This window comes from Pogoniulus pusillus, chromosome 8, assembly GCF_015220805.1.
Source record: "Pogoniulus pusillus isolate bPogPus1 chromosome 8, bPogPus1.pri, whole genome shotgun sequence".
Taxonomy (NCBI): domain Eukaryota; kingdom Metazoa; phylum Chordata; class Aves; order Piciformes; family Lybiidae; genus Pogoniulus; species Pogoniulus pusillus.
This window is the reverse complement of record NC_087271.1, coordinates 20,338,981-20,354,755: the sequence shown is the minus strand read 5'-3', so window position 1 is coordinate 20,354,755 and position 15,775 is coordinate 20,338,981. Positions and strand designations below refer to the sequence as shown.

The 15,775-nt window shown below is 49.9% G+C and overlaps 1 protein-coding gene across 2 annotated transcripts in view; it reads right to left on the bottom strand.

Moving 5' to 3' along the window:
- LOC135177483 (serine/threonine-protein kinase TNNI3K) overlaps window positions 1–15,775 on the bottom strand; it is a 108,386-nt gene that overhangs the window by 77,128 nt on the left and 15,483 nt on the right. For both annotated transcript variants that reach the window (XM_064147509.1, XM_064147510.1), the window contains 3 exons: window positions 10,055–10,140; window positions 7,101–7,198; window positions 5,532–5,642 (listed from right to left, as the gene is read on the bottom strand). In XM_064147509.1, the coding sequence (XP_064003579.1) occupies window positions 5,532–5,642; window positions 7,101–7,198; window positions 10,055–10,140 (295 nt within the window). The remainder of the gene's footprint in view (window positions 1–5,531; window positions 5,643–7,100; window positions 7,199–10,054; window positions 10,141–15,775) is intronic.

Genomic DNA, 15,775 nt, shown 5'->3' with positions numbered 1-15,775 from the left:
TCCTCACATCCAGTCTCAATCTCCCCACCTTCAGCTTTGCTCCATTCCCCCCAGTCCTGTCACTACCTGATAGCCTAAGAAGTCCCTCCCCAGCTTTTTTGTAACCCCCCTTCAGATACTGGAGGGCCACAAGCAGTTCACCTCGCAGCCTCCTCTTCTCCAGACTGAACAGCCTCAACTCTTCCATTCTCTTTCATGGCTCCAGCAGTGTGGCTGTTAAAGAAGTCGTGGAGAACCTCAGCCTTTTCCATGTCACTTGTGACCACTTCACCTGTTTCCTTTCTGAGGGGGCCCACACCTTCCCTAGGCTTCTTTTTACCATTAATGTACCTGTAGAAATTCTTGGTGTTCCCTTTGACCTCCCTGGCTAGATTCAACTCCAACTCTGCCTTGGTTTTCCTAAGCAGATCTAACCAGATGGTGGTGTTGGGTTGATGGTTGGGGTCTATGATTTTAGAGGGCTTTTCCAGCCCAGATAGTTCTGTAATTTATGATTTTATGACTCTATGATTCCCAGTAAGCTGATGACAGGAGCTGTGTGTGCAGCAGAGGAATGATATGATGCTGTGTGAGCTCAGGGACTCAATGCTCCGACACAAACAACCCCAACCCTACTCATCCTTGGTCTCAAACACACCTCAGAGCCTCCTTCCCTCACCCTGAGTGCTGACCTTCAGACCATCACAAGTAAGCCTGCCCTGCTCACAGGCTTCCTCTCACACCCACTGAAAAAAGATGCTGCAGATGGATCTGTCCCTTGATCACTGCTGGAGCTGCTGACTGCAACCCTGAAGGTTAACAGCTTTTTAATTGAGTTCCTTGGTGTGACCACCTGTAAATTGGTTTAACCTTCTGGCAGCTTAACCTTCTCCACACATGCAGACTCCCAAGGCAGCACAAGGCTGTCACCAGCTGGGACTTTATCCATACTGTCTTTAACAAGCAGCACAAACATACTTGTTGGGTTGAAATCATTTTGAAAACATTTTGGGGGCTGCAAGGTGAAGGTAACTTCACAAATGTCCTTGGTTGCCCCTGGAGGGAGCCCAGAGGAGGCCACCAAGATGCTCAGAGGGCTGCAGCAGCTCTGCTATGAGGACAGGGCAAGAGAGTTTGGGCTCTGCAGCCTGGAGAAGAGAAGGCTTCGAGGAGACCTTGGAGTGGCCTTCCAGTATCTGAAGGGCCTGGGGAGGGACTATTGACAGGGACTTGTAATGACAGGGCAAGGAAGAATGAGTTTAAATTGGCAGAGGGGAGATTTAAACTGGATGTTAGGAAGAAGTTCTTTCCAGTGACGGAGGTTGCCCAGGGAGGTTGTGGATCACAACCTCCATAGAGGTGTTCAGGACCAGGCTGGATGAGGTCTTGAGTGACCTGTTCTAGTGGGAGGTGTCCCTGCCTATGGTGGGGGATTGGAACTGGATGAGCTTTGAGGTCCCTTCCAACCTAAACCATTCTATGATTCTGTGGAGTCACACAAGCCTGGGAAGGGTCTCCAGCAAAGTATACATACACATCTATAGAGATAGACATAGAGTCACAGAATTGGTTGGGTTGGAAAAAGCCCTCTATGACCATGGAGTCCAACCATCAACCCACCACCACCATGGCCAGTAAACCATGTCCCAAAGTGCCATGTCCACATGTTTCTTGAGCACCCCCAGGGATGGCAACTCCACCACCTCCCTGTGTATGCAGCCATCCACATGCAGCCATCTACATGCAGCCATCCACACACAGAGCCATCTACATCTGCACCTCTGCTCCTGCATCTCCAGACAGGCTGCGCACACAGCTCTTGAGGGTGGAAGAGCACAACATGGATCTTCAGTGGAACTGGAACAGCTCTTCCCAGGCACAGCTTCTCTCCTGCCTTTGAGCAGGGCCTCTTGTGACAGGACAAGGGGTGATGGTTCAAAATAAAAGAGGGAGCTTTAGACTGGAGAGAAGGAAGAAATGTCTGACTCTGAGGGTGACGAGACCCTGACTCAGGTTGCCTAGAGAGATAGGAAGTATCCCACCCCTGTAACCATTCCAGGTCTGGTTGTTTGAGGCTCTGAGCAACCTGCTCTTGTTGGGTATGCCCTGCTGACTGCAGGAGCTTCAGAGATCCCACCCTACGCTTCTGTGATCCTGTGGGTCTTACCCTGTGCTTATGACACCAGCTGGCTCTAGAACCATTGCTGCAGCAGATCTCTGCCACCTTCACTCTCACAGCCTCTCACAGCCAAGCTATAGGTGAGACCTCATCTTGAATACTGTGTTCAGTTTTGGGCTCCTCAGTTTAAGAGGGACAGGGATCTGCTGGAGAGGGTCCAGCAGAGGGCTGTGAGGATGATGAGGGGACAGGAGGGCATGGCTGATGAGGAGAGGCTGAGCGACCTGGGGCTGTTTAGTCTGGAGAGGAGAAGACTGAGAGGGGATTTGGTAAATATTTATAAGTATCCGAGGGCTGACCAGGAGCGGGGGTCAGGCTCTGCTCTCTTGCTCCCTGGGATAGGACAAGGAGCAATGGGTATAATTTGCAGCAAAATAGGTTCTGCCTCAACACAAGGGGGAACTTCTTTACTGTAAGGGTCCCAGAGCACTGGCACAGGCTCCCCAGAGAGGTTGTGGAGTCTCCTTCTCTGGAGCCTTTCAAGACCTGCCTGGATGTGTTCCTCTGTGATCTGTGTTGGTAGTATATTGTCCTGCTCCAGCAGGGGGGTTGGGCTCGATGATCTTGTTGGGTCCCTTCCAACCCCTAACATGCTGTGATCCTGTGATTTTGGGGATGCACAGCTCTGTTTTGTGAGTGTAAGAAAGAACTGCGCATCCCTAGTGAATGTGCATCCCTCGTGCAGCTTGGAGCTGTACTTCCAGTGTGACTTCTTTCTCCTCACTGATGACTTCTTTCCCACTGGTATCAATATTTCCACCAGTGCAACTCCAAAGAGACTTCTGAGCCTTGCCATGTCCCTTGAGACATGAGGCTCTGGCTCTGTGTCTACCTGCAGTTAATGAACAAGATGGAATGCTCAGAAGGGATCACTGAATGTGAGGTGGGGGAGCCATCATCCCTGGAGGTGTTAAAAACCATGTAGACATGGCACTTTGGGACAGAGTTTAATGGCCATAGTGGTGGTAGTTTGATGGTTGGACTAAATTACTTAAAGGTCTTTTCTACAGCATCATAGATTGGCTTGGGTTGGAAGGCACTTTAAAGATCATCTAGTTCCAATCTCCCTGCCATGTACAGGGGCACCTTCCCTAGAGTAGGGAGGCTCAAGGCTCTGTTCAACCATAGAGAGGGTATCCACAACCTTCCTGGACACCCTTTACCAGTATCTCACCACTCTCACTGTAAGGAATTTCTTTCCTAATCTCCTGTCTAAATCTTTCCATTTCTTGCCATGGACACACAGAGAGGTTCTCCCCCTCTGCTGCAAACTGCATGCCAGCTTCATTCCAGGCATCCAGCCAAGCTCTTCTACCTCAGGTGAACGCCCAAGTCCAAGCTGCATGGTGTAAAGGTCAGAGTCACCTGCATGCCTTTCTTTACACTGAGGTGGTTTCTTGTGTTTCTTGTTGATCATCTCCCTTTAAAGGATTCTGCTGCTTCAGGATCCATCAGGAGAAGTGTGGGCTGCAGGGTGAGGGACTGCTGAGACTCCACCTGGAGTACTGCATCCATCTCTGGAGCCCATATTACAAGAGGGATATGGATGTGGTGGAAGGTGTCCAGAGAAGAGCCAAAAGGACGATCAGAGGGCTGGAGTACCTCTGCTATGAGGAGAGATGAAAGGAACTAGGGCTGCTCAGTCTGGAGAAGAGAAGGCTTCCAGGTGACCTTATTGTGGCCCTTCAGTATCTTAAGGGAGCCTACAAAAAAGCTGGGGAGGGACTTTTTAGGTTGTCAGGCAGTGACAGGACTGGGGGGAATGGAACAAAGCTGGAAATGGGTAGATTCAGAATGGATGTTAGGAAGAAGTTCTTCAGCAGGAAGGTGGTGAGAGCCTGGAAGGGGTTGTCCAGGGAGGTGGTGGAAGCCTCATCCCTGGAGGTGTTTAAGGCCAGGCTGGATGAGGCTCTGGACAGCCTGATCTAGTGTGAGGTGTCCCTGCCCATGGCAGAGGGGTTGGAACTGGATGACCCTTGCAACCGTGACTGATTCTATGATAATTAGCCCAGCACTCTGTCTTTAAAACTTCTACTCAAGCAAGGGACAAAGTCTTTGCTTGCTTAATGAATGCAAAGGAGATAACAGGTGAAGCACCCACAGGCAGAGCTGCCGTCGGCAGCCCCCCAGGAGCGAGTTAATTCTGCACGCCCACTGCTTCAAGAGATTAAAAAAATAAATAACTTCCCCGAGTGAGCCGTTGCCAAGGTGACAGAAACGAGATGAGGTGTGAAATGACTGAGCTGGGCTGGCAAATGATAAGAAAACAGATCCATGACTGACAGTGTGTCTAGAAGGGAAGGGCCTGACTGCAGGCGGCTGGGGAACCTTATCCCTCCCTTCCCTCCCCTGCTCCCCACAGCCATCACTCTCCAGCCCACAGGAGACTCGTCAAGATTGATGCTTGAGGGTCATGCTAGCCTTCCCCTGACAAGTTTGCTCTGTACTAATCCACAGCATCAAATAGCTCTATGAGAACCTCTGGCTCTGATGTGAGAAGCGTGGGGCTGTGAAACAGAGCCCATGACACCTAGGAGAGGGAGTTGAAGTCTTCTGCTCTGCTTCTTCCCCAGGCAGAACAGCAGCAATTGGAAGCCTCACTTCATGTTCAGAAGTCCTGACATGTGTGGGTGACTGAATTCCAGCATGTTCCTGGTGGTTAGCAGGTCTGGTGCCTGGAAAACATCTCTGCCCTTTATTGCTAAGTCTTTAAGGACAGTTCTATAGAATTACAGAGCCATGGAATCACAGAACCACAGACTGGTTTGAAAGAGACCTTTCAAGGTGTCCATCCAGTCCAACCCCCGTGCAGTCAGCAGGGACATCTGCAAACAGAGCAGGCTGCTCAGAGCCCCAAATAACATGAACTGCAATTGTTACAGGGATGGAGAATCTCCTGCCTCTCTGGGCAACCTGGGCTAGGCTCTCACCATCCGCAGTGTCAAACATTTCTCCCTTCTCTCCAGTCTCAGTCTCTTTTAGTTCAAATCATTACTCCTTGTCCTGTCACAACAGGCTCTGCTTAAAAGTCTGTCCCCAGCTTTCTTGGAGGCACTTATAAGCACTGGAAGGTTACCAGATTGTCTCCCTGGAGCTTTCTCTTCTCCACGATGAACAACTCCAACTCTCAGCCTGGCCTCCCAGCATAGGGCTTCCAACCCTCCTAGCATTGCTGTGGCCTTAGAGGCAAGACTTGTGCCAACACATCCATGCCCTTTGTGCGTGGTGTTTCAGAGTCAGATCTGTGCACAGAAGTGGTTTTCCCAAAACTTACGAAAATGAAACACCTCCTCCTGCACCCCTGCTCAGTTTCCTCTTGCATGGCACCAGTCTGAAGAAGCTGCTAAGAGAACCTCTGAGAGGAGAGCCATACCTTGTGGTGCCCAGCGATGGTGGCGATGTGAAGGGCAGTCAAGGCTCCGTACCCAACCTGCTGGATGTCAGCTCCCCCATGCAGCAGTGCTGTCAGCAGCTCCACATTGTCCTAAAGGCACACATTTGACATCTGTTATTCCCAGGACAGAGTTGGGACCGTGGGAGGCAGGGACCCAGAGACAGCTGGGGCTGTCTGCACCTCTACTGCCATCACAGAGCTGCCTTTCAGAGATTCACAGACTCATCACAGAATGGGTTGTGTTGGAAGGGACCTTCAACTTCATTCTAGTTCCAATCCTCCTGCCATGGGCAGGGACACCTCCCACTAGAACAGGTTGCTCAAGGACTCATCCAACTTGGCCTTGAACACCTCCAGGGAGGGGGCATCCACAGCCTCCCTGGGCAACCTGTGCCAGTGTCTCACCACTCTCACTGGAAAGAATTTCCTGTGAGGGTATTTTTCAGGAGAAGAGCCCAACCATGACCTCAGGAGCACAAGAGCACAAGACCAGGAGCAGAGGGAAGACTTGTCCTGGGCACTAGCATTCTCCTGTTTGCTCTACCAAAGTCTGTGTCTTTTAAAATAGTCTCTGGTCTGATTTAATTTGCCTTTCAAAACCTCTCAGTCTCCAAGTGCTCACCAAACTGTGTTACAAGTCACAACATGGAATCACAGAAACACAGAACCACAGCATCATCTTGGCTGGAAGAGACTTTTGAGCTCATCAAGTTCAACCATCAGATCAGCACTAAAGCATGACCCTCATCACCACATCTCCGTGGCTTTGAAACCCCTCCAGGGATGAGGACTCCACCACACCTCTGGGCAGCCTGGACCAGGCATTGACAACCCTCAAGGGAAAGAAAGTGTTCCTCATGTTCAGCTTAAATCTTTCAGGGTGGAACTCAAGGATGTTTCCCTTTCTGCTATTGTTTGCTCCTTGGGAAAAGAGACTTCCAGAGGCAATGACTCTACCACTTCCCCAATATCACAGGAAAAATGGTCATTTGAGGAGTTCCTAGGAGATATTCCTTAGGAAAATGCTGTCTTGGTCCCCTTTAATCCTTGCCCCTGGTTTTAACAGTCTTTTTATTTGCAGTCTTTTTATTTGTAGCCTTAAAGGATAAATATAACAGTGAAGACAATTCATCCTGAAGCTGAACCATGGAATCATAGAATTGTCTCAGCTGGAAAAGACCTCTAAGATTGAGTGCTACCATCATGTGGGACTTGAGGAGAGGCAACAACAAAAAAGAACAAAATTATAAAATCAATTGCTTTGAGATTGTTTCTATTAATATCTATAAGAGTAAAAAGGACTCTCTTCCACCCTGAGCATCACTGCTCAATCTGATCAACCTTTCCAAAGCAGCACTGCCCCCTCCAGGGTGACATTTTGAAGCCCCACACTGGTTTCCTGTGCTGGGTTCCTCCTGTGCTGGTCACCTTCCTGTTCACCCTAAATGTGAAATTTCTGTTTTCACCTGAATTAGCAGCCAGAGAGCTCAGGCAAACGAGCTGCTCAGCTCTGGTTTCTTTCCCTCAGCTCCATTCAGAATAATTCACCTTGTAAGCAGCCAGGTGAAGAGCTGTGAATCCATTCCTGGTGAGCCGGGATGGGCGCAGCCCTTTCAGCATCAGGGTTCTTATGTGGGACTTGGTACCTTCAGAAAGAGGGTTAGAAAGCAGTTACAGACAGGAAAGAACCAGCAGGGGAAGGAAGAAGCTTCAATGTGGGTTTGAAAGCAAAGAGAAACAGGGAGCTCATCTGCTGACTTAAAACACAGATCACAGCTTCACAGATTGCATTGAGTTGGAAGGAAGCCTCAAAGGTCATAGTATCATAGAATCACAGAATCAGTCAGGGTTGGAAGGGACCACAAGGATCACCCAGTTCCAACCCCCCTGCCATGGGCACCTCGCACTAGGTCAGGCTGTACAGAGCCTCATCCAGCCTGGTCTTAAACACATCCAGGGATGGGGCTTCCACCACCTCCCTGGGCAATCTGTTTCAGAGTCTCACTGCCCTCATGGTGAAAAACTTCTTCTCCAAACCCCCTGTAGTCAGCAGGGACACCTCCAACTACAGCAGGTTGCTCGGGGCCACACCAAGTTTGACCTTGAATGTGCCCAGGGACGGGGCCTCAACCACATTCTTGGGCAACCTGTTCCAGTGTCTCAGCACTCCTACTATGAAGAACTTTGTCCTCTTTGGAAATCAAGAGCAAAGATCCACCTGGCTCTCAGCGGCGCAGGATCAGGCCCTCCTCCATGATGGCATCTAAGTGAAATGGAGCAGAGGGTTGGTGTGTGCTAGCAATGAGCACTCTACACAGCTGAAGCCTCTCTGTGCTGCTCAGCCCATTCCTGCTGGCAATGGCATCACAGAGCCTCTTCCTGAGCCAGGGGAGCCTGTGAGGAACACTGAGCAGCAGTGTGGATCTGAGTGGAAAATTCCACTATCACTGTCTCTTTGAGCATCCCAGAAGATATCATCTCTTGCATACCCTGATTTTCTATTGCAAAAATGCACTCAGATGATGTTTTTCACTAAAGCATTTGAGCTATTTTTCTTTTAATTACCATGAAATAGACCCCAGGCATTTCCAGAGCTCTGGAGATAAAGGTGGTGTGTGCTTGGCAAAAGCCTGCTCAAGCTGGGTCACAGGCTCACAGGATGTCAGGGGTTGGAAGGGACCCAAAGAGATCATTAAGTCCAACCCCCCTCCCACAGCAGGAGCATACAGTCTATCTGAGGTCACACAGGAGCACATCCAGACAGGCCTTCAAAGGCTCCACAGAAGGAGACTCCACAACCTCTCTGGGCAGCCTGTGCCAGTGCTCTGACACCCTTCCAGTCAAGAAGTTCCCCCCTGTGTTGAGCTGGAACCTCCTTGTGTTGCAGCTTCCATCCATTGCTCCTTGTCCTATCCCAGGGAGCAAGTGAGCAGAGCCTGTCCCCCCTCTCCTGACCCCCAGCCCTCAGATAGTTATAAATATTGATTAAATCCCTTCTCAGCCTTCTCTTCTCCAGACTAAACAGCCCCAGGTCCCTCAGCCTCTCCTCCTCAGGTAGTGCTCCAGTCCCCTCATCATCCTCACAGCCCTCTGCTGGACCTTCTCCAGCAGATCCCTGTCCCTCTTAAAAAGAGGAGGACAAAACTGAAGGCAGTACTCAAGCTGAGGTCTCAGCAGGGCAGAGCAGAGGGGGAAGATAACCTCCCTTGGTCTGCTGGACACACTCTTCTTAAGGCACCCCAGGATCCCATTGGCTCTCTTGGCCACAAGGGCACACTGCTGTGCCATGGCTGTTATCCAGCAGCACTCCCCGATGCCTCTCCACAGGGCTGCTCTCCAGCAGATCACCTCCCAGCCTGTACTGATGCAGTTTATTATTCCTCCCCAGGTGCAGGACTCTGCACTTGGCCTTGTTGAACCTCATGTGCCCAGCCCTCAGTCTGTCCAAGGGTCCTTCTCCTGGAGCCCACAGCATGTGCAGAATTCAGCACTGAGATGTCCTACATGGTATGGCTTGTAAGGGACCTCTGGAGATCACCCAGTCCAACAGAACTGCTGAGGCAGGGGAACCCACAGCAGCTGCCCAGGAGCACAATGACCACATGGGTTTGGAAGCTCTCCACAGAAGGAGACTCCACAACCTCTGTGGAAAGCCTGCTCCAGGGCTCCAGCACCCCCACACCAAGGAAGCTGGATGTGTTTCTGTGTGATATGCTCTAGGAGATCCTGCTCTGGCAGGGGGGTTGGACTGGAAGAGTTTTGGAGGTCTCTTCCAGCCCCTGGCATTCTGTCATTCTGTGATTCTGGGTTTCAGTTTGTGCTCACTGCCCCTTGTCCTGTCAGTGAATACCACTGACAGGAGTCTGGCCCCATCCTCTTGCCCCCAACGTGTCCTTTATCTCTTGCTGAACATTGATCAGATCCCCTCTCAGGCTGCTCTTCTGCACCATCAACCACAACCCTTGGTCTACAGAGTCACCTCCAACGGGGTTTGGTGGAACTTGACTCATGCTCCTATCAGCAGAGCCTAGAGTAAAGCTTACAGATGTTTATCCAGCTGTCAGCAAACACAGGTGGAAACCCACAGGAGATAGACCCTTGCTGGCAACTCCCAGCTAGAATCATAGAATCATAGAACCAGTCATGGTTGGAAGGGACCACAAGGACCATTCAGTTCCAACCCCCCTGCCATGGGCATGGACACCTCCCAGGCTCTCGCCACCCTCATGCTGAAGAACTTCTTCCTCACATCCAGTCTGAACCTACCCATTTCTAGCTTGGTTCCATTCCCCCCCGTCCTAACACTACCTGACAGCCTAAAAAGTCCCTCCCCAGCTTTCCTGTAGGCTCCCTTCAGATACTCCAGGGAGGGGACATCCACAACCTCCCTGAGCAACCTGTTTCAGGGTCTCACCACCCTCATGGTGAAGAACCTCTTCCTAACATCCAGTAGGAATCAGAAGCCATGCAAAGAGTAGGTTTGAAGAGCATCAAGCACATACCCCCACAGATGCAGCAGAGATGAAGGAGAGAGAGTCCATTTTCCGTGCGGTAATTTAAATTGACTTTGCAGAAGGCTTCATCAGAGCTGAAAAAAAGAGATTTTACAGTTGATTACTGTTGTCATCCTTTAGCACAGCTTCTTTCATTTGGAAAACATTTGAAAGAGAAATCCCAGCATAGCTTTTTGGAGACACAAGGCTAAATTTATGCCCACTTTACACTCTAAGTGGAGAGATACTTCACTGATCTCAAGCGAGCAGGCAGATTTATTGTCTTCTGAGCGCGCCTGCTATTCAGTCTCAGTCTATACATCCTAAACTTAGCTAAACTAGAGACAAAATTGGACTTATTTTGCCCAAACAGAGATTAATTTTTACGTGGCTGTGTAGAAGATGGGAGCCAGACTCTAAGGAAGCTGATTTTTATGTCCTAAATGTAAATTGCTGTGCGTGGAACGTTTTTTTTTTCACACATTCCAATCACATTCCCTCTGCTTGGTGCCAGTCCCTTGTCTACCACTTCCACTGTACTGACGTGGAAAATGTTTTACTCAGTAAAAAAATAAACTCTCTTTCCTCAGATGTGTTTTATCTTTGTGCAGCTCCTCTCTGACAAGCTGTGATTAATGACAGCGATAGGAGGCGCAGCCATTCCTCAGGCTTTCTCTTGGGGTCAGCTGAGGGTAAATGAATTCCAGGTTCTGGGAAACAAGATCTTAAAATTGGAGAATCACTAAGGTTGGAAAAGGCCTTTAAGATCTTCAAGTGCATCTTCAGGTGCAATCTTCTACCCAACATCTCCATGACCACTAGACCATATGCACTGAATCACACAGACTGGTGGGGGTTTGAAGTGACCTCTGGAGATTTTCTGCCTTCAGTTTTGGGCTGCCCAGTTTAAGAGGGGCAGGGACCTGCTGGAGAAGGTCCAGCAGAGGGCTGTGAGGATGATGAGGGGACTGGAGCACTGCCTGATGAGGAGAGGCTGAGGGACCTGGGGCTGTTTAGTCTGGAGAAGACTGAGAGGGGATTTAATCAATGTTTATCAATACCTGAGGGCTGGGGGTCAGGAGAGGGGGGACAGGCTCTGCTCACTTGCTCCCTGGGATAGGACAAGGAGCAACGGATGGAAGCTGCAGCACAGGAGGTTCTAGCTCAACACAAGGGGGGATGTCTTTACCAGAAGGGTCCCAGAGCACTGGCACAGGCTGCCCAGAGTGGTTGTGGAGTCTCCTTCTGTGGAGCCTTTGAAGGCCTGTCTGGATGTGTTCCTGTGTGACCTGAGCTAGATTGTTTGGTCCTGCTGTGGCAGAGGGGCTGGACTTGATGATCTCTTTGGGTCCCTTCCAACCCCTGACATCCTGTGAGCCTGTGATCATCCAGTCCACCCACCCTACCTAGAGAAGGTTACTCAGGAACATGCCCAAGCAGGTTTGGAATGTGTCCAGAGATGAAGACCCCCGTGTTACAATGCCTCAAAAGATCCTTTGGGTTCTCTTATCTTTGCTGCACCCTTTATGCACTGATGCCCAGCAGTGCCCACCTGGCTGTAGTCAAAGGCTGAAGTCTGCAAGTCCCAAAGCACAGAACATCATCATGCCTTTGGGTCACATCTCCTGCTTCAATTTCCATCTTTAAACTGTGTTAAAAATTCACATGCCCAGCCCTCAATGTGTGCTTAAGAATCCAGGGTTTACCATTTATAGCCAGGGAGTGAAATTTTCCTCCTTTCTCAGCCTGAAAAATAGTAATGAAAGCTTTCAGTTTGTTTTCTGGCTGATAATCAATTTCACTACAGCTTGAGTTCTTGTAAACTAGCAGAATTTAATGGGTTTGTGGGAAAACACTGCAAAGAAAGTTTTCTGTATTAAAAGCTGCAATTAAAAGGCTGACACTGACCATGACAACTGGCTCCAATGCCTGTGCAACAGCCAGGCTTGTCTGAGTGTCTTCCTGATGCCTTTCTGCTGCCATAACTGCAGGTTTTAAGGAAGTAAAATCTGGACTTCTCAATTTTTGTTAGGGTAGTCTTTTAAGGACAGCATTGCAAAATGGTTTAGGAAAGAGAATCACAGAGTCACAGAAACAGGCAGGTTGGCAAAGCCCCTCAGGATCACCAAGGCCAACCTAGAACCCTGCTCTGCAAGATTCACCTTACACCATAGCCCTTAGCACCACATCCAAACCACCCTTTAGCACCTGCAGGGTTAGTGACTCCACCACGTCCCTGGGCAGCTCATTCCAGTCCCTGCCCACTCTCATTGTGAAAAACTTTTTCCTAAGGTCCAAAACAACACCTTCCATTAGCTCAGGTTGCTCAAAGCCAGAGATAAGAAGTTTTCTGGAAACAACCACTGCTGCTGTAGGAAAGTATTTTGTGCAGTCCAGACTGATTTTCACCCGGGCATGATCTGGGTTTGAGATGCTCACTAGCCTGACAGGTTACCTCACCCATGAGGGAGGCAGCCCTCAGAGACTGACAGGCTGACAGATCACTTGCTGCTTCCCCAAGCCTGACAAAAAATTTCACCTTTCCAGTGCAAGGTTCCCAGCATCTCAATTCCCACCCCTTCCATGGAAGGAGCACTGCTCTTCGTCTCAGGAGGAGACTTTGGTTTATCAAGGGGGACACCAACAGTAAGCTCAGCTGGTGAGCTAAGCTGACAAAGCTCTGCTAACCTGGCAGCCAATTCTCATAGAATCGTAGAGCTGTTTGGGTTGGAAGAGACCTCCAAGATCATAGAATCATAGAATCAGTCAGGGTTGGAAGGGCCCACAGAGATCATCCAGTTCCAACTCCCCTGCCATGGGCTGGGACACCTCACACTAGACCAGGCTGTCCAGAGCCTCATCCAGCCTGGCTTTAAACACCTCCAGGATTGAGGCTTCCACCACCTCCCTGAGCAACCTCTTCCAGGGCCCCACCACCCTCATGCTGAAGAACTTCTTCCTAACATCCAGTCTGAATCTACCCATTTCTAGTTTTGTTCCATTCCCCCCAGTCCTGTCACTGCCTGACATCCTAAAAAGTCCCTCCCCAGCTTTCCTTTTGGACCCCTTTAGATACTGAAAGGCCACAAGAATGTCATCTCAGAGCCTTCTCCTCTCCAGACTGATCATGGAGTTCAACCAGCAACCCAACCCCACCATGGCCCTTAAACCGTGTCCCAGTGTGCCATGGCCACATGTTTCTTGAACATCTCAATTCCACATTTGGTCTTCTGCCTAGAGTAGGAATTGAGCACTTTCACCATATCACAGAATCACAGAGAGATGCAGGTTAGCAAAGCCCTTCAGGATCACCAAGTCCAACCTAGAACCCTACTCTACAAGATTCACCTCAAATCATATCCCCAAGCACCACAATCCAAATGACCTTTAAACACATCCAGGGTGTTTAAACACATCCACCACCTGCCTGGGCAGCTCATTCCAGGGGCTGAATTCACTTGTCTTCCTCATCTCAAATAATTTAAGACAGTTTAACTTCTGAGGAAGTTTAGAATGAGCCAAGTACTGAAGCACTTCATTGCATCATGGCCAGTGTGCTCAGTGTACCACAGTGACAGCCCAGTGCCCTCCTTCACCTAATAGGCTCAAGCACAGCTACCTCTCCTAGCTGAAAGCGAGCACAAGGAATGCTTTTTATGACTGGTTTGGCTTTCCTGAGCTTGTGATGTATTTTTGATTAGAATCCTCTATTTTTTTATTTCAAGTGGTTTTGATGCCTGCAGTTATTTACCTGATGATTTTCTTACTTGCCTACAGTCAATGAGCTTGTCAGAGAAGGTATTGCCTGGTTGGGTGAACCTGGCTGCTGGTCTGTGCTGTCCTGAGAAAGTGGCTTGGATTATGAACTTGAAATCCACTGGCAGCAGATAATCTGCTTCTGTCTTTGTTAAAAACCTGTGACTTCAGCATCATCCCTGCCTGCAGGTGCACATGAGCAACCCTGAAAAGAACACACCAAGAGCAGACATCCCCTTAGGGCTGTTTAATTTACAAAAGCACATAGGTGTTTGCTGGGAAATAATGTCATTAGTAATTAGCAGCCACTAGGCTGTGAGAGTTGGGGTTGTTCAGCCTGGAGAAGAGAAGGCTCTCGTAGCAATAGGATGAGGAGCAACCATAGAATCACAGCATGTCAGGGGCTGGAAGGGACCTCCAAAGCTCATCTGGTCCAGCCCCCCTGCCAGAGCAGGATCTCCTAAACCACATCACACAGGAACACATCCAGGCAGGTTTTCAATATCTCCAGAGAGGAGACTCCACAACCACCCTGGGCAGCCTGTTCCAGTGCTCTGTCACCCTCACAGGGAAAAAAACCTCTTATGCCTCAGCTGCCACCCATTGCCCCTTGTCCTGTCACTGGGCATCACCCAGCAGAGCCTGGCTGCAGCCTCCTGGCACTCACCCCTTACATATTTAGAAACATGAATGAGGTCACCCCTTAGTCTCCTCCTCTCCAAGCAGCACAGCCCCAGCTCCCTCAGGCTCTCCTCATAAGGAAGATGTTTAACTTCTTCTATCATTTTTGTGGCTCTGTGCTGGACTCTCTCAAGCAGCTCCCTGTCCTGAGCTGGAGGCCCCAGAACTGGACACAGTACTCCAGGTGCAGCCTCACCAGAGCAGAGTAGAGGGGCAGGAGAACCTCTCTTGACCTACTAACCACAGCCCTTCTAATGCACCCCGGAATGACATTGCCCCTCCTGGCCACCAGAGCACACTGCTGGCTCATGGCCATCCTTCCAGCCACCACAACTCCCAAGTCCTTCTCCCCTTCATTGCTCTCCAGCAGCTCAGTCCCCAACTTATACTGATCCCTGGGGTTGTTCCTTCCTAGATGCCAGACTCTGCCCTTGTCCCTGTTGAACTTCATTCAATGTGTCCCTGCCCAACTCACAGCCTAAGTCTCTCTGAATGGCAGCACAACTCTCTGCTGTGGCAGCCACTCCACCCAGCTTGGTGTCCCCAGCAAACTTGCTGACAGTGCACTCTGTGCCCTCATCCAGCTCACTGATGAACACACTGAATAATACTGGTTCCAGTAGTGACCCTGAGGGACTCCACTAGTTACAGGCCTCCAGCTGGACTCTGTCCCATTGACCACAACTCTCTGACTTCTTTAACCAGTTCCCAATCCACCTCATTACTCCATCACCCAGACCACACCTCCTCAGTTTGGCTATAAGGATGCTGTGGGAGACAGTGTCAAATGCTCCACTGAAATCAAGGTAAAGTACATCCACTGCTCTTCCATCACCTGTCCACCTGGTTACATCCTCACAGAAGGTTAGCAAGTTGGTCAGACACAGCTCTGAGCTGGGAGAGTGGAGATTTAGACTGGAGATCAGGAATAAATTCTTTCCAGTGAGGGTCCCCAAACAAGTTGTGGATGCCCCCTCCCTGGAAGTGTTCAAGGCCAGGTTGGAGGAGGGCTTGAGAAATCTGGTCTTGTGGAATGTGTTCCTGCCCATGGCACAGGGGTTGGAAGTAGATGATCACAGAGTCAGAGAAAGATGCAGGCAGGCAAAGCCCCTCAGGATCACCAAGTCCAACCTAGAACCTTACTCTGCAAGATTCACTTTAAAGCATAGCCCTAAGCACCACATACAATCTTTGAGGTCCTTTCCAGCCCAACCCATTCCCTGAATCTATGAATAATTTTGGTCCTGCTGTGCTGTGGGGCTCTGGCCCAGGGCAGAAATGGCAGTGCCGAAA